The 25,885-nt window shown below is 43.8% G+C and overlaps 1 protein-coding gene and 1 long non-coding RNA gene across 9 annotated transcripts in view; both read left to right on the top strand.

Moving 5' to 3' along the window:
• USH1G (USH1 protein network component sans) overlaps window positions 1–6,597 on the top strand; it is a 35,751-nt gene extending 29,154 nt beyond the window's left edge. For 4 of the 8 annotated variants that reach the window (XM_083487211.1, XM_083487217.1, XM_083487213.1 and 1 more), the window contains 2 exons: window positions 2,230–3,462; window positions 4,755–6,597. In XM_083487211.1, the coding sequence (XP_083343337.1) occupies window positions 2,230–3,462; window positions 4,755–4,758 (1,237 nt within the window). In that variant the 3' untranslated portion in view covers window positions 4,759–6,597. Of the gene's footprint in view, window positions 1–528; window positions 2,104–2,229; window positions 3,542–4,754 lie in introns of those variants that run through there. The other 4 variants (XM_083487214.1, XM_083487216.1, XM_083487215.1 and 1 more) reach the window with 4 other exon arrangements.
• Window positions 6,598–15,324: 8,727 nt separating this feature from the next.
• Window positions 15,325–25,885, top strand: part of LOC310699447 — a 42,928-nt gene continuing 32,367 nt past the window's right edge. The window contains exon 1 of the long non-coding RNA XR_014522081.1: window positions 15,325–15,429. This is a non-coding gene — a long non-coding RNA (uncharacterized lncRNA). The remainder of the gene's footprint in view (window positions 15,430–25,885) is intronic.

The raw sequence follows: 25,885 nt of genomic DNA, 5'->3' as shown, positions 1-25,885 counted from the left end.
ATAGCTGCGTTTTCCTGCCCTGGACCTGCACCCGATACTGCTTTGTATCGGTGTGAAATAGATTGCTTTATTGGGAAACAAGCGGCATTTCTCGCTTGCAGGGAGAAAACAGTAGGGTCTGATTCCGCTTTTCCGGCTGCTTGCAAGCCTCCACGCCCAATTCCAACGCACATGTCTTCATTCAGAACAAACATAAACAATGCCGCACACGCCCTGAGCTCCCAGCCGGCTCCAGCATTTACAGTTTCTGTGTCTCTTTAAGCAATCTCCATCAATAATTCACCCCTCTTGCAATTCATCAAATATTCATCTTTTCCCTGAGTTCCCCACTACCGATAGGCCAGTATCAAGGTGAAGGGATGAGGGCAGGCTAGCGAAGGAGTCGCAGCGAACCTGTTGCCAGCTCCTGGATGGTACTCATTTACCCAGGGCTACAAAGCAAAAGGAAACCTGTTCCAGCGTTCTGCTGCCAGACAACTTCATCCTCCCACCTCCTGTCGCTGCTTGCTGGGCCTGGCTGGTTAGATAGATTTCGCTCTATGTGGGAAACGCAACAGAGAGCTTATCTGGAGTTGGGTGGCTTAGAAATCTTGTATCGGTCACTCCAGCATATCATTAAAATAGGGAGAAGGCCTGCCACTAAGCAACACTGCTCTTTTAAAAACGTGTCTTCTGCTTTTGCCTATGGAGTTAACAAGCACTACTCAAAACAACAACAACAACAATACCCATCTTTATGTATTATATTTGTAAGCTGCCTTTCCTCCAAAGAGAGTGAGGCAGCATACATGTTTTGTAAGTGGACTAGAGAACTGTACTGATGGGCATCCATAAAAATGTAAAGAAATATTAATGGGAAAAGGCAGTGTGCAGGGTACTCCCTTCCCCTCCATTTTAAGCGTCACAACAACCTTGTGAGGTGGGATGCATGCGTACGTAATTTAATTTGTATGCCACCTCACAGTTCAAGCCATGCTCAAGGCAGCTTACAACACAAAAGAAACTTAACTGCAATGTAACAAAAATAGTCATAAACAATTAATAAAACATCATAACTGATAACAATATAATTTTATTTTTTTAAACCCAACATAACCAAGGCTTATCCATTAAAGCTCCGTATCCAAACATTGTTTTTCTTTGCCCCAGAGTTTTCCATATGAAAACCCAGCATTGACAGTTGTGCTGATTGAGCACTAAAGAGCAGGTTTTTTGCAGGAAAAGCTCTGGGGCAAAAACACCACAATGCTTGGACACAGAGATTTCAAGCGCTGACCTGTGCCTGGAAAGAGTGGGGCAAATGTGTGCATAAGCCCTAATGACTGGCTCAAAGTCACCTAGGTAGGTTAAAAGTGAGTGGGAATTTGAACCTAGTTCTCCTTGGTCTTACTGATGATAAAGTTGGCGGTGCAGGGGACATGCATGATAGCTGGATTTCCTTGAGGGAAAGGGCGGGACATAAAATAAAATAACAAAATGTTGTTTGCAGGACTGAGTCTTGGTTTGCATACTAGGGCAGCTTTTAGCATGCCTGGTTATACTAGCCTCCCATTGTGCCGACTTTGCTGGGGAAAGGTGTGACCAGATTATAAGCTCGGTGCTAGTGAAGACTGTGGTTCTGGAGGTGGACTCACCTTTGCTCCCTCTTGAAATGTGCTCCTGGCTAACTTGTCCTGGATTTCTGGAGAAGATAACCAAGGGCATTTGAGCAGGCGTGAGTGGGTAGGAAGGAGCTGCTCTAATTTGTGCAATACCTCTAGTGCAGTTGAAAAGCAGGGATTCGTTTCACCTCATGCCCACACAAAAAAGGTCGAGAGAGTGCACAATGTCTTACGTCAGTGTCAGTGCTGCTTGCCACCTTTGCCATCCCCAAACTTCAAATATACCCTCTCTCACTCTGAGGAAAAGAAGAAGACTGAACAAGCACAGCAGGTCTGAAACTAAGCTTTAAAAAAGGTCAATAATGCATTGTGGAGAAGGGTGGAAAGAGATCTGTTGACAGGAGATGAAGGGAAGTTTATTGGGTATAATTCTGCTTGTGTGGATTTCCTCCTCCAAAAAATGCTCCAGAATTACTGTGATTGATTAAGACAAGGGCCACAGGTAAGGTAAACACCAGAATAAGAATGTGTAAACTGATTTGATACAATTCACAAGTCCTAAGCAACATCTACTCATTAGGTATAGAGGCTTCCCTGATCACTAACTAATTTGTTTCCTGCATTTTAGGGGTGACCCAGACAAATGTGATATCTGGGGGAACACACCTCTTCATCTGTCAGCAGCCAATGGTCATCTCAATTGCCTCTCCTTCCTGGTGTCTTTTGGGGCCAACATCTGGTGTTTGGACAATGACTACCACACTCCGCTGGACATGGCAGCCATGAAGGGCCACATGGAGTGTGTGCGTTATTTGGACTCCATTGCTGCCAAGCAGAGTGGCCTCAACCCCAAGCTGGTAAGCAAGCTGAAGGACAAGGCCTTCAAGGACGCAGAGAAGCGGATTAAGGACTGTGTAAAGATGCAGAAGAAGCACCATGAGAGGATGGAGAAGCGGTACAAGAAGGAAATGTCTGACCACTCAGACACTATGAGTTTTTCCAGCTACTCCAGCAGCACTCTGAGCAGGAGGTTCCAGCACATGTCTATGATGACTTCCTTGCCATATTCTCAGGCCACCATACACGGCACAGCCAAGGGCAAGACCAAAATCCAGAAGAAGCTGGAGAAAAAGAAGCAAGTGGATGGCACCTTCAAAATCTACGAGGATGGGAGGAAAAGTGTGAGGTCCTTGTCTGGCTTGCAGCTGGGCAACGACGTCATGTTTGTGAAACAAGGCACCTACGTTAGCCCAAAGGACTGGACCCGGCGCAACGTTAGGGACATGTTTATGACGGACGAAGATACTGTCTCCCGTGCCATAAGTGACCCAGGTTTGCACATGGACTCGGCCCATTCTGAGGTCAGCACTGATTCTGGTCACGACTCTTTATTCAATCGACCTGGACTTGGCACGATGGTTTTCCGGAGGAACTATGTCAGTAGCGGACTGTTTGGAATTGGCCAGGATGACCCCAGCATGCTGGGAGAGGACAGGATGGGTGTTAAACTTCACAACCGCCTGCAGCGCTCGCCAAGTCTCAATGACAGCATCGGCAGTGCCAACAGCCTGCAGGAGAGGAATGTGGAGGAGCTGCCGTGGGATGAGGTGGAGCTAGGCCTGGATGATGATATCGAACCCGAGACGAGCCCCCTGGAGACCTTTCTGGCTTCCTTGCATATGTCTGAGTTCATTTCAATCCTCAAGAAGGAGAAGATTGACCTGGAAGCTCTTATGCTGTGTTCGGACAATGATCTGAAAAGCATCAACATTCCACTGGGGCCCCGGAAAAAGATGCTGGATGCTTGCAAGAGGAGGAGACAGACTATGGAGAACCCTGAAGTCATAGAAGACACTGAGCTGTAAGCAATTGAGCCCCCTCCTTTCACACTCATGGAATGCACACAGGTCTTCAGCATGCGATGCGCATAGCATAGAATGGTACTTCTTACGTACATTCATATTATGTATTTGAATAACAGGAATTCTCCGATAGATCAGGGTGCTAGGAGAATGTCTGCGTAGCACACGGCAGAAAATTGCCAGCAGAAAGACTGACAAAAATGAATTTATACAAATGTTTCAATATTTGCAAGCTGGGTACACAAGTTGCCTTGAGGTAATGCCTTAAATCAGATTCTTTTTGCTACCTAGATTAAGGTAGTGTTGGTATCAATATAATTTTTACCCAGTGAAATCAACACTAATGTGCTGCCATTAAAGCCACTGGAAGCCATTTTTAAGCAGTCTTGGCCAAAAAACCAGACAAAAGCTGAGCTTCTAGGGACAGACCTTGGGCTACTCCATACCCTTACAGGACAGGTCTAATTATGGACTTTTGGGCTCACACCATCTGATCAGCAAACTCACAAGCACAGTACTGGCAGAGCCACCTCCTGCTGCTTCAGATGTTGTATTGCATCACCCTCTGCTAAAGGAGCGTCTTGTGTGGTGGTGGGGAGACTTCCCTTGGCTGTTGCTTACTGGCCCATAGCCCCATACTATTTGTACCTGTCCAACAGCTAGTTCGGGCCTGTTGGTAGCTTTAAAGCAGGCATGAGAAACTCATAGCCCTTCATATGCTAGACTACATATGCTAGACCATAATTCTTGTACATTGGATTGTGCTGGCTGAGGCTCATGGAAAGCCAGAGTTTCCCCACCATCCCTTAAAAGGCAAAAATAGTATTCAGGTGGTTGGTCTGAAGAAACGATAGATCTGGCTTTGTAAACAGACTCTCATCTACTTAATCAGTGGCTGCCGTCAGATAATATATTTCCTATGTGACAGCATGGGAGCCTTCAATTAATCATAGTGTTGGCATTAAAAACCTGTGCCACTTCTTGGCAAACCGCAAGCCTGTTATCCCATTCTTATTCCTAGCCTCAAGTGGTTATTTGTAAAGTAGGTCTGAAGATTTAAGTACGCATCTTTACTTGTTGCAAAGAATGGAGGACAGGAACTGCAATCTCCTAGGCAGCTTTGAGAAACGTTTTGTGGAATGCTGGATTTACAATGGGCTTCTCACAGATACCAGTAATATTTTTGTTGCTTCATGCTTTTGTATCAGTGATGACTCCGTAGCCCTGAAAAGTTCAGTAATTGTACTTTAATGTCCTTTTACGTTAACAAAATTTCTTCTCTCCGTTGCAGATAGCTGTTTTTAAGGAACAAGAAATGAACAGAAAAACAAAACCCCAGTTCTAAGTTGCCAGAAAACATCTCCCAGTGATCCTAACAGTGGGAAATAATGAACGCCATAATAAAAGGCCCAATTCTAACCACCTCTCAGCTTCCTTTCTCTGCTTTCCTGCCTGCAGACTTTTGCCAGAGAACAGCCTCTTGCTTAAGAGCATTTTGGGGACATGAGTTGCACTACACTAATCTAACCATGCAGTCTTATACATCTCTACTCAGAAGTAAGCCCCATCAAGTCCAACAGGACTTACAGGGCCTGTGGCGCTCCAGCTGTTGTTGAACACTTTCCCCCACCACAGGTTTTCCAGGCCTATCCTATATCAACAGCGACGGATGAAGGAGCTTCATTTGAACCAAACCTTCACGACTCTGTGATTACCACCATCAAGATTTGCAATGTCAGTGGAATCCCACCAGTATTGTAACTTTGGCTATCACATTGTGAAGCCACCATGCTTAGGGCCAAGTTGAGCAGGAGCTCACCTGCATTTCCTGCTCTGAGAACTCTAGGGAAATTGCTCTTATTCCAAGTAACTTTGCACAGTTCAGGCTGCATGACTTGGAGTGGGAGGCAAATGTATGGAAATAGGCATGAGTGGAATGAGTTTATTTTTTATGCCTGCCTGCCTTGTCTTTATGCCTGCTGCTTTCACTTACTGTGACTGGAACGAACACACACACACACACACTGTCTTAAGCCTCTTTTCCGCACAAGGTTTATATTTTTGCTAATGGATGGGCTGATCTATGTTACAGAACTTCTCCTGGTGATGTATCTTCATCAGTTTTGCAAAGGCTTTGTCGCAACGTTTTAAATAAAGGTAAAACAAGCTAAGCCATACCAATGGGATTGGTGAAGAAAACTCCACTGACAAAATATAGGGGCAGACCTTTCAGCACTGGACAGCTTATTGCCATGTGTAAACATAGGTCCCTCCACTCACAGAATTGTAGAGGGTCATCTAGTCTAACCCCCTAGGAATGAAGGAATCCTGCCCACAGCCGCCGCCCCTGTGCCACTGTCATTTGACAGCAGTTAAGAGCATCTGATCACATATGCATGTGGTTTGAATCCAAAGGACCAATACTGGGCAAATTTAAACTGTGGTAAACTGAATTTTAGCCAAGCTCTTTGTTTATATTAGCCATTAAATGAACAACCTAAACTTGGTTGCAATTCTCAAGCCTACTTTTATTCAGTAGGATTTCTCTGAAGCAAGTGTTGTGTGGTTTGAGATCATGGAGAGAAACTGTTTCCCTTTCTCCACTTTACATGACTCTCTTGTGCCCGACCATATCTACAGTGTATATCTTTCAGGCTTCAATCTTATGTGTACTTGGCAGTAAGCCTGACTGAACATCAGTGGGCGGAATCCAATGTTGTGCAAACCTTCTCTTGCACAGTGGGCCTTCACTGCTTCCTTCTCTCTCTCTCCTGTGCACACCCAAATTTTGCTCTGGATGGGGAGTCCCCACCATCCAGAACACATATTCTGAGGTGTGAAGAGGGCTGGGAGAGGGAGAAGGTGAAGTCCTATTGCATGAGCAGAAGTCAATTTTACAATCCAACAGGGACTCATTTCTGAGTAAATGTGCATAGAATTGGGCTGCAGTTTTGTAAATGTTTGTGCATTTACAGTACACCTCCTATCTTCTGTGGATGTTTGGTATGTTTTGTATTCCTTGTATGTATGTATATCCAACCCGTAAAAGGACCCTGTTGTTTACTGCTTATTTATTATACCATGTGCATACTATTCCCTGCCACTGCCTGATTACAATATTTTTAATAAAAAGAACCTGGCGTAGTTTGTCTTTCATGATTGTAATTTAGAAGAGGAGGTTGCTTCCAGGTACGTTTCCTGCAGGTTTATTTTAAATGCAAATTGCATCATTTGGGACTAGAACAAGGGCAGTATTTTAGTATAGCCAGATCCCAGTAATTCCAGTTTTTGGCCAAAATGAAGCCCACTGACTCCATTCCCGCTCTGTTTCCAAGCCAGAGAGACCATTGCATCACTCATTCCAGGCACTTTGAACCTGGCATGAAGCCCCATTTCTCATAGGTAGTAGCTCTACTGAGATGGAGCAATAGGTGCATTCACAGATTGAGCACAACACTGCTGAAGAAAGCAAGAGATTCCAGCAGCTGCAGCTTTCTGAAATGCTGATTCTCACAAACACTTTTAAGGTGCACCTAGATAGTGGATTTGATTTGTTGCAGGCAGCAAAAATGTAGTGATCACCAGAACTTGCATAGGGTTGTGCAGGTCCCAGTGTTCAGTTGATATTGAGTTTCATTGCTATGCAATGAAGGTGAGGAAGTTGAATCCTTGTTCACCCATATAATCTCACTGTGGGTCATTTCACAGACGTTGAGGTGCGTTTTCCAGAAGTGTATGCTCAATACTGGGGGCCCAGCAAACAGCCTTGACATTGGCCCAATTCACAGCTAATGCTAAACCATGGTTTGCTGAACCAGGGCTGAGTTGCCCCATAGGTGACCAAACAAACCATGGCTTGTTTCTCTAATGTTTGGGTTGCAGTCCAGCTGTTCTTGCCTTCAGCTTTTGCAGACTGGTGAGCATCTGGGGTGAGGTGGCCAAGCACACCTGGCTTAAGGAAGGTGTGACACTGCAGCTGAGCACGTTCCCAGAACATAACAGCTGGTGAATCGGGACGCTTATTGGTACAAGGCACTGCATGACAGATCAGTGTACCCCAAATGACAACTTGTGAAGCCACATCAGTAGAACTCTTCAACAGATGATAATAGGAACTGGGCTTTCCACCCAGGAAATAAAATGTAGGCTATGGGACAAAATGTCCACAAAGAAATACAATCTGCACAGTCTGTGGCTATTCTATGTAAACATATAACAAACACAGTGAGTGAACACTCACAACTGCAGTCGTCTTGTGCGTGTCTCTCTCTTTTTCCACACCACCAGACCAGTAGCATAGCCAGCCGGTCTTGAAATAGCTCTCTGTAGTAGAGTCCTGGCTTTCACCTTGTTTGCTCCTAAACCACTCCCTGTGCGATTGGTAGTGCGATTGCACCCTCTGCTGGAAAAGCACCAGAAACACCTGACAACAATTCTGCAAAAGCACACCCTGTCATGCTTTCTATATCTAGGCCGGCCAGCAGCCTAGGCGTGCTCTTTCGGTGTGACTGGGGGTGGTGACTGGTGGTGGTGCAATAGGAGTGCCAGCCATTTGGGGTGTTTTCAGAACTTGCAAATTAAACATGAAGGCGTTTTGTATGCTCCAGGGCATCTCTCTCTCTCCCCCCCCACACACACTCTCTGTATGTGCAATAGATCTACTGGCTCTGCTTGGAGAATGCTGATAAAGGAATTACTGTACTGGAATCTACCTTCCTTTCTGACAGGTGTGGCTTTTTTCTTGCTGCTGATCTCGAAGATATAAAGTGCAGTCGCATGCATTCCTACTTGGAAGTATATCCATAGGCCTGACTACCAGGGAAGTGTGCACAGCATGGGCAGTTGATGCAGTGCCCTTCAGATATTGTTCGACACTGGGCTAAACAGCCATTCCTCAAGAGATATACAGTAAAAACAGAGCATGGTGGACGTATAAAAGCACAGTCTTAAGACATTTTGCTGCCTGCAGCAAAAGAAAAGAGGGCATTCTGAGTTAAACGAAGCTTTATCAATTTAATTTCTACTATATAAATGACACAAATCCTGTTAGGTCTCTTAAAATGGCAGTGCCTTAATGTTTGGAAGTGTAACATATTAAATGAAGGTGCAATGATGAATATATTTTACACACACACACACACACACACACACACTCATATATATATATATGTATGTGTGTATACAGTTCTTAGATTTCCCAGACTGTGTGGACAGCCCTTAACAGGGTGACCTTTTGAAAAACTCAGACCGAAGCCTTGTGTCCTTGATAACCTCTTTGCTCCATTCCAGGATTTGTTTCATGACATGATGATTGGCATTTGTTCCTCCCTCCCTTTCTCAGTCCATACCACGCAAAATGGAGTGAAACCAATACTAAGCAGTTACTTAGCAGGAGTGTCTTCAGCTGTGGAAGCATCTGAGATCTTAACTGACAGGCTAGCATAATGAGGGGGTGTGAGGCAAAAAGAAGCTGCGCCCATTGCAGGCGGCATTTGGAAACCTCTGGAGGTAGGTGTGTGTTTGCTGCTGCGAGTCAAACCCTGCCAGCTAAGGGGGCGACAGACCTTGCTGCAGAATTTTGAGCAGCTCTGCAAGAACGGCAGTTCTGCTATTGAGCTGCTTCAACACTGGTGGCCCATTGGTAATTGTCCATTTCACATGATACGGGGAGAGATGAAGAGGACACATTGACCATGTATTCCAAGTTTAAAGATATGCAGGTGCAGTCCACTGGTGCTGAGAAACACCCATTTTACAACTTGATTTTAAGATTGTTTTATGCTACTTTCCTGGGGTCTCCAGCTATCCTCAAGCACAGTACAGTGGTACCTCGGGTTACGAACACTTCGGGTTACAGACTCCGCTATGCTGGAAGTTGTACCTCGGGTTAAGAACTTTACCTCAGGATGAGAACAGAAATCACACAGTGGCGGCGCAACGGCGCCAGAGGGAGGCCCCATTAGATAAAGTGGTACCTCAGGTTAAGAACGGTTTCAAGTTAAGAACAGACCTCCGGAACGAATTAACTTCGTAGCCAGAGGTACCACTGTATATCCTTTTTCCTTTGGTTAAAAGATAAGGCTGTAACCCCTTTGCTATCTGGTCAATGTAAATGCCCCCTGTTCTCCTTCCTCAAAAAAAAAAAAAAAAGAAAAAAAGATTAGATAGCCTTCCCTCACCTGGTACCTTCCCAGTGTTATTAGACTACAACTCCCATTAACCAGAAGCCTGTATGGCCCATGGTTAGGAATGATGGGTCCTGTAGTCCGAAGCATCTGGAAGGTGTCTGGTTGGGAAAGGCGAAACCAGGGCAAGAGGGGCCAGCACCTGCAAGGCGCTGGAGAGTGCCTTCACTTGAAACTTGTTCAGCCATTGATGAAGTTGCTGAACTACAGTTCTCATTATTCCTGACCTTCAGCTATGCTGGCTGGGCTAATGAGAATTGGAATTTTTTTTTAGGGGAGGGATTGGTCTGGATGTCCCCTTCGGATACTTCCCAGGCTCATTTTTTTTTTTTTTAAAGGCTGGGGTCTGGAAAATAGGGTGGGGGGCCTGCTCAACTGGTCAAACCTGCCACAGAGGTCTGGCTTTGTTAGATAAAATAGTTGGCCAAGTAGCTTTCATTTTGTTAAAGAGATTATTCCACAAAGGAGAGAGCCTTTGGGGAATCGGGACATAGGTGATTCAAGTCTTTTGTGATGAAGGCTTTGCAGGGCTAGCTTTTGAAAGAAAACAGGCGGAAGGTCAGAGAGCTATCGCTGTCCTGATCCTAGCTGGAGACAATATATGCAAGAACAGGAATGTTCTGCTTTTGCTTGGTGACACTCACATGCCGAAACAGGCTCCTTGGCTGCTGCTGAAAGGAAGCACAGCTGGTAGGTCAGCCAGGCAGGGCCACCGCCACACGTGCTGATTTGCATGCCCATTATTTATGGCTGTAGCAAATGCATTCTGGAGAGGCATCTTGTGAAACCAGCACACAGGCCAGTAGAGGTTTCACCCCTTCCAACACGCTTAAGTATTTTGCCTCCAAGGCAGAAACTGCTTCAGACTGTGAGCGGCCTTTAATTGGTTCTTTTCATAACAACGAGAAAACAACTGTCCTTTCCTACAGGCAAAACTTCCTATTCCTTCTTCAGCATTTCTATATAGGCCTTTTGTCGCCTTGGTAAAGACGTCCCATGGTTTTAAAAATATGACTGCTTCTTATGACACTTATGACACCAGCCAATCTACTTTACAATCCCCACCCATCTCTCTTTGTTATTATTTTATGGGTGAGGGTTACCCAAGACTATCCCATGGGTCTACTCAGATCCAAATCCCTCCCACCAGAATATGCAACTGTATGGCATGCTGACTATGGAGGTTAAAACAGTTAAAAACGACGACACCAGGAAATAAGATACCAGGCTGGTTTCTAAACACAGTATTTTTCTGGGAAACTACCTGGTATCTTGTTTGAGAAAACAGTACTCTTGGTTTCAAGCTCTTTCCAGATAAGTCTCCTTTCATAGCTGCACAATGGCAAGAAAGTTTAATTCTATTTCCTGATTGTAAAGGCAAGATATTCTCTCTCTCAATGTATACAGCAGGTTAGCCTGTACAATTGTCTCGTATGCAAACCATACATTTAAAGCACATGGTTTCCTCCAAAGAATCTTGGTAGAAGTTCTGTACTCCTCACAGAGCTGCAATTCCCATCTTTCTTAACAAACTACAGTTCCCAGGATTCGGGGGGGGGGTGACGACGATACCACATGCTTTAATTTGCACTGCATAGGTGTGATTTGCTCTGGAGTAAGATGGAAGAAATTGAACTGAATCAGAATTTTAGTTTCAAATTTAAAAGCTGACTAGTTTCCCCAGGAGAAGTATATTCAAAACATGGTGTGAAATGTAGAACTCTGCTTATCAAATAATTTTCTCTTGCACCTATCAATTTTGTCTTTCTTACTGCAAAAGCAGGTCCAGTCATTTCTCTTTGTGGCCTCCAATATATCAGAAAGAACTCTATCCACATAGAGTGAGGTAACAAAATGTAGTGGAAATATATTCTGCTCCCCCATATTTAAGAGAGCACATTGTTATGTGCTAGTATGGTAACTGAAGTTTTGCTTTCCCTGTCTATAGAAGTCAACTGTGTGTGTTATCACACCACACCAACCTTTTACAAGTATTCTACCCGAATGTGTTTTTGGGTTGTATTCTAATTGTTCAAGATATATGTTTGGCACATGCACACTAAAGCAAAGGAAACTAGCTATGAAAGTTTGAGTATCAGAAATTTAGTTCCGTTTTGATTTTTTTTTTGCACGTTAAGTTAACTTCCACATACTTTCTATAACATGCAAGCTTTGGACTTACAAGTTTTCCCAGTGAGACACCTGAATGAATGCCCTACTACGGCTCACTTCTTTATGCTTGTGCAGTGACCTAGGGAAAGTAGAAGATCAAAACCTTGCTCGCTGGTGTCCTGAAACACTGCAGGTGTTTTTGGGTTCTTCCCAAATTGAGCAATTACAATCTGCCTACTTGAGTATCCCCTGAAGTTTCAGCAGAAAGGTTTGCTTCCTTCCACAGAAATGTTGTGCAACCTTGCGGTGTGTTAATCAAGAATGTAGGTTATTCCAACCCCCGGGAGATGCTGCAATTCTGCGTGGTGGGTAAACTGATCGCAGAATATTGCCGTCTGAATATCTTGTGCTCATCTCCTAGGGATGCTTAAATGTCTGGTGCATCTTTTGCCTTGGAGCGTGGATCAGAGGACTGCTTGGCTTATCTCATTCTCAACAATTCCCTGATTCTGGGGTTCTTATGCTAAGCTATAGAAGCAGCCCAAACTGCTGGTTTTCTAAGTGGAAACTTGCTGCCAGCCCACTCTGACACGCCTGAAGATAAAGACTAAGGATATCACCAGGATTGTGATTTAGTTGGCATCCCGGTTTCAGAACAATATCCAACTGGCTCAAACTTCTCAAGAGAAACAGTATCACAGACAAAGGACTCAGCTACATTAGTAAAAAACCAAGATTTTGAATTCGTTATAAACATGCAAGATGGCACCAGAGAGCAAAAACAAACAAACAACGAAGCGATTTTTACATAGCTTTTTTTCTCGTTTGTTATAACGATTCAATTTCTGACTTATTTATAGCATTCCCCCCCCCCGCCCCCTGTGTGTAGATCCACCCAAAGCAGACTTTGGGTATTATCAGCTGGAAAGTCGGAAAAATGATGCAACCAATCCCAATAGAAGAGAGGCTCTATGATGTAATATAGGAGGGAGAAGAGGGTTGTGGAAAAGGTTCCTATGTCGAGAAAAGAAAAGCCAGGCTGAGATCATCAAAGGATTCTGCAGCAAGATTTCAAAAACTTTTCAAGTCAACAAACCAAAGTCAATCAATGTGAGACTTAGCAGGCCAGATTTTAAATCCACAAACTCTGGAGATTCATAGCTCTCTGTTCCACCCATTTTGAGACGATGCATGGCTGACCTACCAGCCTAAGGTAGGGTTTTGTGGATATATGTTACCGCTGCATTAAAGAGCTCCATTTGTTAAGCTTGGAAATTCGTTTCCATTGGGGTGTAAGGACAGGTCAGCATGGCAAGAAGAGCCCAGGAGGAAGCCATCGAGAGAAGCCAGGAAGCGATGTCAGTAGTACTACAGAAGCCACAAAATGAATAGCTCAGCTCAAGGTTTTTTTCCCTCTCATGCCCAGACTAGGCAAACCTGTTTGGAGAGAATCGTAGGGATGTCAGAAGTTGGCAGCTATTCAGACTGCCTCACCTTGTGGGATACTCAAGAGAGGAAGAAAAGCTGCTGGATCTTGGAAAGACATCTTGCCATTGCCACTCCCACCAACACCAAAGTGGCTCTACAAATAAAGGGAGGCGGCAAAAACCATGGTGTACAGAGGACAGTAATGAAACCAGACATTCAGAACCAAAACGTCAAGTATTTATAAGAGGAATGTGCTGCTACAAACATAACCATAAGTAACAATAAATTTACACCCCCCCCCCCCGGATTCTGGAGGCACATCAACTGTTCTAACCACTACAGGGCAAGGATAAAATCAGTCCACATAGGTAGCACACCCTTATCACTGTTCTAGGTTTAGCATCTACTGGTTCAACTTACTTTATATGAAAATGTATTTATTTAAAATCTGCTATACACTGAATTCTCTTGCAGTCTGATAACTGAGTTCACAAGGAGAGTGGTTGCTGGTTCACATTTCTTTTAGCACCCAGCTTTTATTTATGGCACCAATGGTTTATAAATCCAAGCTTATATCAAAGATTTATCAGACCCCAAAGAATCCTGGGAACTGTAGTTTGTTGAGGCTTATGAGATTTGTTAGGACCCCCCCCCCTCCGTCTGTCAAAACAAGGGGCTCTGTGCAGCTTAAAACAGGGCAGGCGAAAAAGAAACAGCTAATCCAGCATGGTTATGTTCTTCAGCTAAATAGGCCTCATTGCTCTTCATTACACTAGCGTCTCATCCAAACTAGTATTTTCACAGCCCAGTGGAGCTGAAGCTGGATGAAAACCAGTTTATTCCAAACGTCTAATACAGCTGAGATGAGCTTCAGCCTTTTCATTTGAGCATGAAGGGGTTGTGGATTTGCAGTCTGGAGGACCCTTAACATGGGTTCACTTCACAGAGCATATAACTCCCAATATCATTCCAACTTCACAGGTTTCCACTTGCTTCAGGCTCCTGCTGTGGACCTTCAAAGCACTAAATCAGGAGTGGGGGTGTATTTGATTCTATGTATTTTTAAATTTCATTTCATGCTACTCAGAAGAAGAAGAAAACAACTTCACCATGTGCTAGACCTTCAGGGAGCAGAGCGTTTTTCTCACAGTATTATCCCTTCATTAGTCTGGTGCGATGGAAGCCACAAATAAAATGGAGTCACCTCCTTGGCATTCCAACTGTTTCCATCTGACTGGTTCAAGGGAGCACTGAGGTAGGAACTCAGGCACTCAAGGCGAGATTTCCCGACACCTCACTACGTTTCCTGTGTGACTTGGTTTCCTTATTCACAAAAACGAGAAAATCGAGGTATGTTGACGATTAATTGGTGCGTCTAGCAACAGTTGGTTCCACAGTCATGGGACTAGTGTCACCATGGCATGAGCTGCTACTGGCTTATGAGATCTCCATTCACTCTAAGGGTGTGAGGGATATGCACCAAACCCGATATGCTCACAATAAAAGACCCAAATTCTAGGAGTTGCTCTTGTAATGCAGGGATGAGGAACTCTGTGGTGCCCCGGTTGCTGTCGGGCGACACCTCCCTCATACTTGACCACTGGCCATATTGGCTGGGGCTGCTGGGAGCTGGAATCCAACAACAACTGGGGGGCCACAATTTAGCCATCCCTCCCGGACTGTTTTGTCAGGGGGGAGGACAGGTCTGTAGTGATCTTGCTCCTAGTCCCACCTTTATTTAGCAGTTCAGTAGGAAGGTGTGAAAAGAAGCTCTGCAATGATCCTTCCTGGCTTGAAATCAAGAGAAGTTTTAGAGGAAGGAAGCAGAATAATGTGAGTCAAGGAGAAGATGGGGCTTGGACCAAATCACTCCACCCTACATTGTTTTCAACCTGGGATGGGTTTCAGTATAGAATGGGGTTTTTTTTAGGGGAGGGGCTGAGGAAACTGGTGATTAAGCAAAAGTGAATGCTTGTTGCATGGCCCAAATCGGCTAGGGGCCTTGCATATTTTGCAGCAAGGAAAGGAAATCTCGGGCCTAGGAGACTGAGTGAAGCCCTCCAGGCCTCTTGAGGCGGCCCATTGACTCTTCCCACACCCTGTCCTTTGCTTGACTGGAAAGTGACAATGTACTAGCATTGCCCTAGTAGGATTCGTTGCGCTGGCTTCTTCTAGCACAAAAGCTTCATTGAATCTGGCCCTAAGCATTTAAACAAAAAAGGAAATCTGGTCTGGCTTTGGGTGAGTACAGTTGATCTTTTTCAGAGTGTAAAATTTTAGCATCTGTAAGATTAATTCTGTGGGTTATTTTATATGTGCCACTTCAAAACTGTAATAGGTGACGGTGTTGTGTACTATATCCCCTGCCCCCAAGGTTTATGACAGGATGTAGTATGCCACTTAAAAGTGTTGCAACATCCTTGCTTCTGATGCTTATTCTGCTAGCCCTAGGGAGGGACAAAAGGCTGGGCACTAATACCCATCCCTAACTCATATTGTGGTTTCTGAGATTTACCCTCTTTTAAGCTTTCCATGGCAGTCTTAAGAGCTAGAAACCTGGGATTATGTATCCTTTTTCTGTGATGAAACTGAGGAATCCTGATCTGCACAAATATTTCATTTGGGCGAGGGGGCAGCTGTGGAATCATGAAAGAAAAAATGCATGCTTGAATCACCAGTTAAAACTGCAACTATGCAGCAAATAATATTTTCTTTTCTTTGTGGGCTATGCTAAATAAAAGTTGTGGCAGTGGGAGGGGGGAATGGTTTAAAAAGTGGTGGTACCAGTTTGGAGTTTTTACATAAATATGAGCGTTCCCAATTTTCAAATGAAGTGATAAAATCCATTGCAGATTATTGCCATGTGTATATTTGTCACCTCATCACTTTGATCACATTCTGCAACTACCTCTAACATGCGTCTCTTTTAGAAGAAGTGTTGAGAGCCAAACCATTGCTTTAGAAGAAAAAAGACCTCATTTTATTTCTTCATAAACATGGGATCTACTTCATTGCCCAGGAAATGATTTTATCGCTCCAGAGCTTTGAAAGACCTGTGCTAGACCTATATGGCTGCATTTTTACCATTTGGTTTTATTCTTGTTATTTTGCGGTTGATAGTGGTTTGTGAACTGCTTGAAAGGAAAGGCGGTATATAAATACATAATAATGAAAATAATGGGATCAGCGTTTGGCATCTCAAAACACCCACTGCTCCTTCATGTAATCTGGAAAAGAGCACTCTGATAGCTTGTCCTTTAACCTGGTCATCATTTCATATCCCCAGCACAGAGTTCCTATGTACCGCAATTCTCGTCTTGGGTGGGTAAGGGGAGTCCATAATCTGATAGAACTGCAAGGCTTTAAAACTGCGTCCCCCTGCTCCATGTTTCTATTGAGTCTCCAGCATGTCTCTGCAGCCAGGAGATCAGATTTGGAAATTAAGAGGCAATCTGGCACCTATGATACCTATGACAGGTATGCTTGGTATGATGACTCTGGGAGTTGACTTGCCAAATGTCACAAGGCTGAAACGTGGATACTGGCAGTCTCCCTTCTCACAGATACTTACAGCTGGAAAATTATGGGCCAAAGCCAACAGAAGTCAACTGGGTGCTGGAGACCAGCTTACGAGAGAGTTAGCAAAACATGTGAAGGAAGGGAAGAGAAACTGGTACAATCTTATAGATCCCTCCTGCTAATTCTTTCAGGAGCAGGTGTGGGTTCTGGAAATCTACCTGCTTTGGCCACTGAGACGCGACAGCAGAGAAGCTCAGCACCCTATTAAACCTTATTAAGCTGAATGGGAGTTACTCCCAACTATAAGTATACATGGATTGCAGCCTCAAGCACCTAAGATTGCCTGCTATGGGTAGCGCAGATCCATAAACACCGCCTTACCTATCCGCCACACAGGAATGCAAGGGAGAACCAGCCACAGAACAAACAATGTGGAGCTGATGGGGATGGAGAGATGCCAGTTTTGTGCCTAAGAGCCTTTCAAGGAAACACAAATGCCTGAACCACTAATAGACTCTTGGCATCCCGGCTAGAGTCACTGCATGTGCTCACCCTAGTCATTTTGGTGTCTCCTCCCTGTGACTCAGCCCTTGCTGATATCTAGCAACAGAGAGTGCTTCTAAGTTAATTACACCCATTGCAACTGGAAGTATTTGCACCAAGCTGGAGACTCTGGAAGAGTTCTTTCGGTCATGCAGAAGTGCCTGTGGTAAATCAAGCCACTCCCCTCCTCATTTTTCCCAGGTCTACCTTCACGTGGCCATAGGGGTTTGGGCAAAACACAGACCAAACATAGCTCATCAATGGACAATATACTTTAGTCCACGCTAGCAGATGAGTTAAAGTTTAACTGCTAAACCATATGCAAAGTTGGATAGAAGTTATGGCCCCACATCTTTCCCAAGCCCATAGTGTGGTCACTGGACATGCAGCTTAAGGTGCAATCTTGTGCCATCCTGTCCTTTCTAATCTTTTAAAAGGATCATAGGGCTTCTCCTTACATCCTTTTCATTGTGCTTGTGTTTGCGATAGTATTGGGGTAGAATCATAGCATTGCAGATGTTTTGTTATGTTTTTATATGTCCTGGAAGCTGCCCAGAGTGGCTGGGGAAACCCAGCAAGGTGGGTGGGGTATAACAACAACAACAACAGTTGTTGTTGGAAGTGACCCAAGGGTCATCTAGTCCAACCCCCTGCAATGCAGGAATCTCAGCTAGAACATCCGTGACAGATGGCGTAGGTATATGCGATCTTGCTTTCAGTCCTATTTGTGCCTGCAAATGTTTCGGGGCAGGCATACTGCCTCATTTTGTGTCTGCTGAAATCCTGTAATTTTTCATACCACAAGTATTCTGGCTTATTTATTTATTTTGTCCCATTTTTATTGTGCTATATAATGGTACCTTGCTTTTCAAATGCCTTGGTACTCAAACCCAAACAGTGCTAACCCAGAGGTAAGTGTTCCGGTTTGCGAACTTTTTCCGGAAGCTGAACATACTCTGTTTTGAGTGTTAACGCTTCCGATTTGAGTGCCACACTTCCGCTTTGAGCGTTACGCTGAGGTCTGTCTGTTTTTGCTATTTATTTTACATTTTTGTGACTTTTGTTTTGTTTTGTTTTTGTGACTGTGTGGAACTCAGTTCAGCTACTGATTGATTGATTGATTGATTGTGTGACTGCAGTACGTTGTTTATTGCTTTCATTTTATGGATCAACGGACTCGTTAGAGAGTAAAATTCATGTTAAATTGCTGTTCTAGAGGTTGTTTTTAAAAGTCTGGAATGGGTTAATCTGTTTTGCATTACTTTCTATGGGAAAGCATGCCTTGGTTTTGGAATGCTTTGGTTTTGGAACGGACTTCCGGAACGGATTAAGTTTGAGAACCAAGGTACCACTGTAGTGCAAAAGTGCCTGTCCGGATGGCTATAATGCAGTAACACAGAGGAAGCATAGCAGAGCAGCTAATAAAACAGAACAATGTGCGGATGGTCCAGAGTAAATCCACCACTAATGCACAATTATTGCATCAGTGGCGTGTCACAGCAAAAAAGGCAAACACATACAAGGCAGGAGGGGCCCTGAGACTGGCTGACTGAGATGGGGAGATAATGTTTAACGGTGAGGAAGCCAAGGCTGCAATTTTATGCATGCTTGCTTGGGTCAGTATCAGCCTCACTGCAGAAATTAACAGGTAATAAACATTGAGTAAATGGAATAAAGTGCTGCCTGTAGGCAGCGTAAGATTTATCTGCAAGGCTGTTGTCCTCAAAACATTAGTGTGCAATTTACTTCTACTGAAGCTAGTTATTTCGGATCCCAAATAATTAACTGGAAGACATAGCCATCAAGGAGACTTATAACCCACTTCCTTTCTGCAAAATTGGGACCCACAAGGAAATTAAACAGGACATCTGGCACTTAAGCCATCTTATGGGAAAGGTGTTGCCCTAAAAGTTTTATGAATCTTACTGCGAGGCTCTGAAGCTGCTTACTTAGAGTGTAAGGTGACATTTGAACTTTCCACTCCCAAGCAACAATGCTTCACCCACCCACCCCTGCCCCATTTCTTCTTTCCTTGGGAAAAATAGTTGTGGTCACCATTCTGCTTTTATGCCTCCATGTTTTACTAACTAATAAAAATTTTAGTCTCTCTCTCTCTCTCTCTCTCTCTCTCTCTCTCCCTGTGGTATTTATTGCACTCTTAGTTATCTCCCTAAATGGCTTCAAAGCTGTCTGCTTTGCAAGACAAATAAGAAAGGAAGGATAAAAGCCAGAGGGAAATGTGTGGACTACAAGCAAGCCTGCATGACATTGAGGCCTCTTCAAGCAAAAACCATTTATTCGGCAGTCATCCTGATTTGTTTCCAAAGGGGTTGGAAGACACAGGTGTTATCCCACACTTTCTGGTTCATTTCCCCATCACTTGCCTTACAGCAAAAAGCCTGAACTTTTTGGGAAGAAGTTTTGTTGCACAATTCCTAACCTCAACTACCATTGTACAACCTGAATTTGCTGGTCTGTGACTGAATTCCATCCCAAAATAGCGGTAGTTTGGAAGCACCCGTACTGTACATTCTATTGAAATAAATGAGAGCTTTGCAGAAAATAAAATAAGACCTATGTATGGTGAAACAAAGAGGAATGAAGCCTGAAAATCCACTTGCTGGATTGCAGACATAACATTAATGGTGAAGGAATTATATACAACAGCTCTATAAACTACAAGGAAGGAAAAAGTACCAATAAACCTCTCTGCCTGAGATTTTGGACAAATATCCTTGCACAACACTAAGATCCAATAAAGATCTAAATTCCAATCTATGTTCTGCATGTAATTTTGAGTAGACAGAAGTTGTAGCCATGGAATCAAGTTGCTATCTATTTCAAAGAGTGACTCCATTTTCTCAGTTACATTATGGATTATTATGGCCTTATATTATTGTTTATTTTATTTTATTTATTGAATTTGTATACCACCCTATACCCAGAGGTCTCAGGGTGGTTCACAGAACAAAATCAAAATATAAAACCACAAAATATTTAAAAAGCAACTCCCCCTCCCCATTTTAAAAGGGCATAGGATGTCAATCAAAACATGCAAAGGCCTGGTTAAAAAGGAACATTTTTGCCTGGTGCTTAAAGGTGTATAAGGAAGTCACCAGACGAACTTCCCTGGAAAGAGCATTCCACAGACGGGGAGCCACTGCAGAGAAGGCCTCTTCTTGTGTTACCATCCTAGGAGGCTCACAAAGAATTATAGATATTTCAGGATGGAGATAGTCAAGAGATTCTTCTCCTGTCCTCCTCAAAGAGAGTTGAAGATAGCAGAGTAAAACCATTGATGCTCACAGTTGCACTCACTGGTTTTCCTCCCTGGCATTTAGGCTCAGGATATCATCATGATCATCAGCAGCAGCACTTGCCAAGGTCTACACCCCTGCAGAGAGCCCATCATCAATGCTAAGAGCCTCCTGGCCTTGCTACTCTTTCATCTCTGGCTCTACCTAATCATTGGTCCTCTTTGGATATTTAAGCAGCAAGAATGAAGCAGCAACCATTTCTCTTGAGTCCAGAGGGTGAGGACAAGCAAAAGCAAAAGGGCAGAGATGTTTAAAGGTGGGTCAACTCAGAGAAGAAAAGAGAAAGGTTGGCTGAAGGCATCTTGGCCAAACCTGGAGCTGGCACTGACACCACTATTGCCTCTGGCCAAATGAGCTTTCAGCATTTCAAAGCCCTACTGAACATCTTTGACCAGAGGCAATAGGAGGAGGAGTGGGGTGGGAAATAAGTGCATGTGCCACTGACAACCTATCAATCACATCACCTCCACCTGGTCTACAATCCCAGACAGATATCTGTCTGATACTTTCAGTTCATGTTTTTTTGAGCAGAAACTAACTGACCACCCCATGCCTGTGTCCTGGAAATGTCTGATGGCTCCAACATGCACTTAGATCAAGTTTCAACCAGTTAAAGAGATGAACTACTGACTTCTGTGGCACATTATTTCAGGGTGAAACCCAACTTGTACATGTGACAAATTAGCTGGATGACTGTTTTGCTGCACAGCCACTACTAATGCCCAGTGATCTTCCTGTGTGATGAGGACCAAGGCAGAATTTTGGTTATGTTACTCATTCACTCCTAGAGTTCAAAGATGGGTAAGGCACAAAAAAGTACAGAGAGACTTCAAACGAGAACGACAACAACTTTCAGGAGGCGGCAGAGGAAGGCACAGGAATACCATCAACAAGCTAAACCAAATACTAGTAGCTCAGAAGCTATTTAACATCCCATATTTTCCAGTCTCATCAGCAAGAGAAAGCAGAACAAGGGGAAACCCTTTAAAACGCAATCAGTACATTATTTAATGGTAAACTTCAGCATGCCAGAACTCTTTTTTGCTGTTCTTGATCTTGCATATTCCAAGCTCCACTTTTTTTAAAAAAGGTGATAAAGAAGTTATCCTGCTTCACTTACCGTGCTCCATCATCACTCTTCTTTATGTTCCCCTGATGCGTGCTGGTTATCCCTACAGAAGTGATGTACCGAGGTCTGTTGCTTGCAGTAGGCGTATCAGGTAGTAAGTGGGATAAGAAGAAAGCACAGGTGTTTGTCTTCAATCCAGGCTGAGTAGACGATCCAGGAAGCTGTTTGATGATGCAGCACTGGGCAACTGAGAGCAGAATGACTCTGGCAGGTGCTTCTATATAGCACTTTTAATCCTGATGATATTCCCTGCCTCCTGAACCACAGCCCCACCCCTTTCCATGACCTGCAAAACTCCTAGTTGGTGCAAGTTGGCTGTGATTGGGCAAACCAGTTGAGAATTCTCTCCCATCTTCCTTCTACACTGAAATGCAGAGGGGAGGGGGGAAGGAATTGTGAAATAAAGTACTTACTGCTTTTCTGTGTGGTGTCTAGATAAGAACTCTGCCCATTGATGCAAAGGGAACTTCATCCTGGAGCAGATCAGATTTATTGTAGAAAGTAATGCTAAAACACACTGGCTTCTGTCACTAGGTCATCTTGTTCTGCTCTGACTCTGAAATGGGTATTACTCACCTGTAAGAAATTAAGCATCATTTTATTTTCTTCTATTTTGTGCTGAACTGGTTATAGAAATTTGATTAACTTGAACTGAAACAATTTCAGCCAGGTGGAATCAAAATAAGAGCAGGCTTCATTTGAAATTATATTGGATGTTTTTATGATAGGTGTTTGGATTTTCTTGTTAGCCATTTTGAATATATGGCCTCCATGGATAAGTGGGGTACAAATCTATTAATGAATAAATAATAAAACCCTATTACTAATTTCAGTTTTTCATGGGGGGGGGGGCGGCGGCAGTAGAGAAACTCTACATCTGGGTGGATGACTTTGCAGCTCTGTGGGTATTGTTGGACTCAATTAAACAACCTCTGGAGGGCTGCTGAAAACAGCCACCTTTTAACAACTATGTGAAACTAGAGCCAATATTTACTCTTTATTGTTTAAAGTTGAGCTGAAGCCCAAATGGCAAGGAGCTGGCTTTGCAACAAAAGGGAATTTCTCTGTCGATATGATAATCTCCCATTGATTAAAGCAAAAGGCTTCTGGAGAGTGCATTTCAGGCAACAAGGAACCACACACAGCAAAAACAGCCCTTTTTGTTTTGCTACTTGGGCATGCATTTCCTCTGAGGACCAGCTGGGAAAGTGCGTGCCACCGCAAATGTTCTCTGCAAAATCTTCCCAGCCACAGATCTTGCCCAGTCCTATCCTATCCTGCCCCCATATGCAGTGAGAACTGGAAAATACACTTTCAACCAGGGTGGGGAACCTGTGGCCCTCCAGATGTTGTTGCACTCCAATGCCCATCAGCCTCCACCAGCATGGCCAATAGTCAAAATAATGGGAGCTGTAGGGGGAGGCCCCAGGTCCCTTGTCTCTGCACTTAAAAAGCAAGGTTGTGGCTTGCTTCAGTTCCATTTGTTCTTGCTTCTTTATACCGCTAGAGGTCAGTAGGAAGCTTGAGCTGGGCCAGGGCTTACCTGCATTCCCAGGTTTGGCCACAACGAAGAAAATAACAGCATGACCAACTACAATATCATACCTGACCAGCCCACACACATTTGAGGCTGCATAGATCCCATACATTTAAATCGCTGCCCTCAAAGAATTCTGAGAACTGCAGTTCACACCCACACACAAAACTATATTTCCCAGCACCCTTAGCAAACTACAGATCCCAGGATTCTTGGGTGTGTGAACGCCCTCTGAATGTGCATGTGTGTGCACAACTACATGTTACTCATGTATAGATGGCTTCAGCTCCAGTATCTCATTTTAAAGAATTTAACTGGAGGGGGCGAGGAGGACAAAAGACGGACTGCTTTCCACGTTACCTTTTGAGGGTTACAAAGTAGCAGTGCTTTTTTCTGGAGGTACGCAGGGGTATGCATACCCCTAAACATTTTGCGAATCTTTGTACTTTTGTCCATTTACTGTATTTATTTTCCCCAATTTGAACTATAAAATGGTGATTTCCTTGAGTCAAAATGAGAGTACCCCTAAACATTTTTTTAAAAAAACACTGCAAAATAGTATTCCGTTTCTAAAATGAAAAGTGCTAAGCCTACATGATCATAGCAGCAGTATCAGTCAATTCTTTATTGCAGGCCAAAGACCCAAAAGGATAGTGGTAGTAATAATTTGTTGATTTATTCTCTTTGTATGGTCCTTTGATGACCTAAGCTCTTGGAGGGTTCGTGTGTTCTCTGCTACCAGTACAAACCACTGAAATTTATATAACGCTTTTCTTTCTTTTTTTAGATTTATATACCACCCTTCATCAAAAGACTAAAATACAAGATAAAAACACAAATAGTTAAAACAGAAACAACTAAATTTTTTGAGTGTTCAAAGTTCTTCACACACATTAAGGGAGCCTGTGGTGCAATGGGTCAGTGTGTCTGGCTGTTAACTAGAAGGCTGGTACTGTAGTTTGAGCCCACCAAGACATGGCTGTGAGTAGGATCCCTGCATTGCAGGGGGTTGGACTGGATGACCCTCAGGGTCCCTTCCAATTCTGCAATTCTATGGTTCTATCATCCTGGTAAACCATACCAAGGCCCTATATGTGGGGTGCTACTGGTTCCTGTTCTGGGCTTGGTGCTGTCCAACATTTTTATAAATGATTTGGATGAAGGAATTGAGGGAATACTCATTAAAACTGCAGATGACACCAAACTGGGAGAGGTGGCTAATACCTCAGAAGATAGAATCAGGATTCAAGAACAGGCTGTTTTTAAAAATAATGTCAGGGCTTTTTTCTGTTACAGTACTCACCAACACGGAGTACCAGCCAGCCAGCCAGTCAGTCAGTCAGTCTCTCTGTCTCTGTCTCTGTCTCTCTTACTGTCCATGGCAGCCATTTTCTGCTGGCACCCAAATAACTTTTATCAGTATACGACTGTCAGCACCTCAGTTTTTACAAGGTGTAGACCAGGCCTGAACCATTACTCTGACGTGGTAGAAAGTACAGCATTCACGATGTGGGTTCTGCGCCAGTGGGAATTGCTCAAACTACCTCTTCAAAACACAGAAAAGTAAGGAAAGAATGCAGAGAAACCGCAAGTTACACATTTCTATTTTTTTAAAAAAAGCAATTCTGAGCAGTTGCTTGGGGACATTTTGAGCAGGTAAGGACATACTTAAATTTGGCTCCTTCTAGAGAATCATTTCGAAATTGTGTGCCTCATTCACAAAAGCCAGAAGAAAAACATTTCATTACCTTCTTAATTTCCCTTTTACCCTGTTTGCCTACTGAACTAGCAAAATTCTTGCTCAATAGCAGGCATACAGGGCAGCCCTTTGCATTATTAACTTAACAGTACATCTGTTGAAATTCGTTTTGGCCCAAATGGTCGTCTCCCTCAACCACCAAGTTAAAAAAAAGAGAGGGGTGCCTTGTTAGGCACCAAGGAGATGGAGAATCTGATGCCCACGGATGCCAGTAATTGATGCCTAGGACTTGCCGATCAGAAGGTCGGTGGTTTGAATCCCCGCGACGGGGTGAGCTCCCGTTGCTTGGTCCCTGCTCCTGCCAACCTAGCAGTTCGAAAGCACGTCAAAGTGCAAGTAGATAAAGAGGTACTGCTCCGGCAGGAAGGTAAACAGCGTTTCCGTGCGCTGCTCTGGTTCACCAGAAGCGGCTTAGTCATGCTGGCCACATGACCTGGAAGCTGTACACCAGCTCCCTCGGCCAATAAAGCGAGATGAGTGCCGCAGCCCCATAGTCGGTCATGACTGGACCTAATGGTCAGGGGTCCCTTTACCTTTACCTATGGTGATTTTAGAAAGCGAAAAAGAAAAGCTACCGGGGGGGGGGTGCTAAAACATGTTTTCATGGGAAATCACTCTTGAGAACAATTAAATTTAAATATGCACTAATAAGAAAAAGGATGTGGTGGAATGTTGCTGGAAATGTTTTGGAATGTTTTGCTGGGCGTGGGAAAAGGGCCCAGAGGAATGAGGAAAGGTGAGAGGGACAAGGGATTTTCTCTCCAGCATCATTGAAAGGAGTTGACAAATAGGGGCAGAGGAGGTGATGACTGGCTAAACCCTGGTGTAATTTATTCTGCAATAGATCTCCTCTTCTGGACAGTGTTCATTCCTTACAGGATTCTCCCGTAATA

Source organism: Podarcis liolepis, assembly GCF_965112155.1.
Source record: "Podarcis liolepis genome assembly, chromosome: 2".
Taxonomy (NCBI): domain Eukaryota; kingdom Metazoa; phylum Chordata; class Lepidosauria; order Squamata; family Lacertidae; genus Podarcis; species Podarcis liolepis.
The sequence above is the reverse complement of the archived record's forward strand: the minus strand, read 5'-3'. Positions and strand labels throughout refer to the sequence as shown.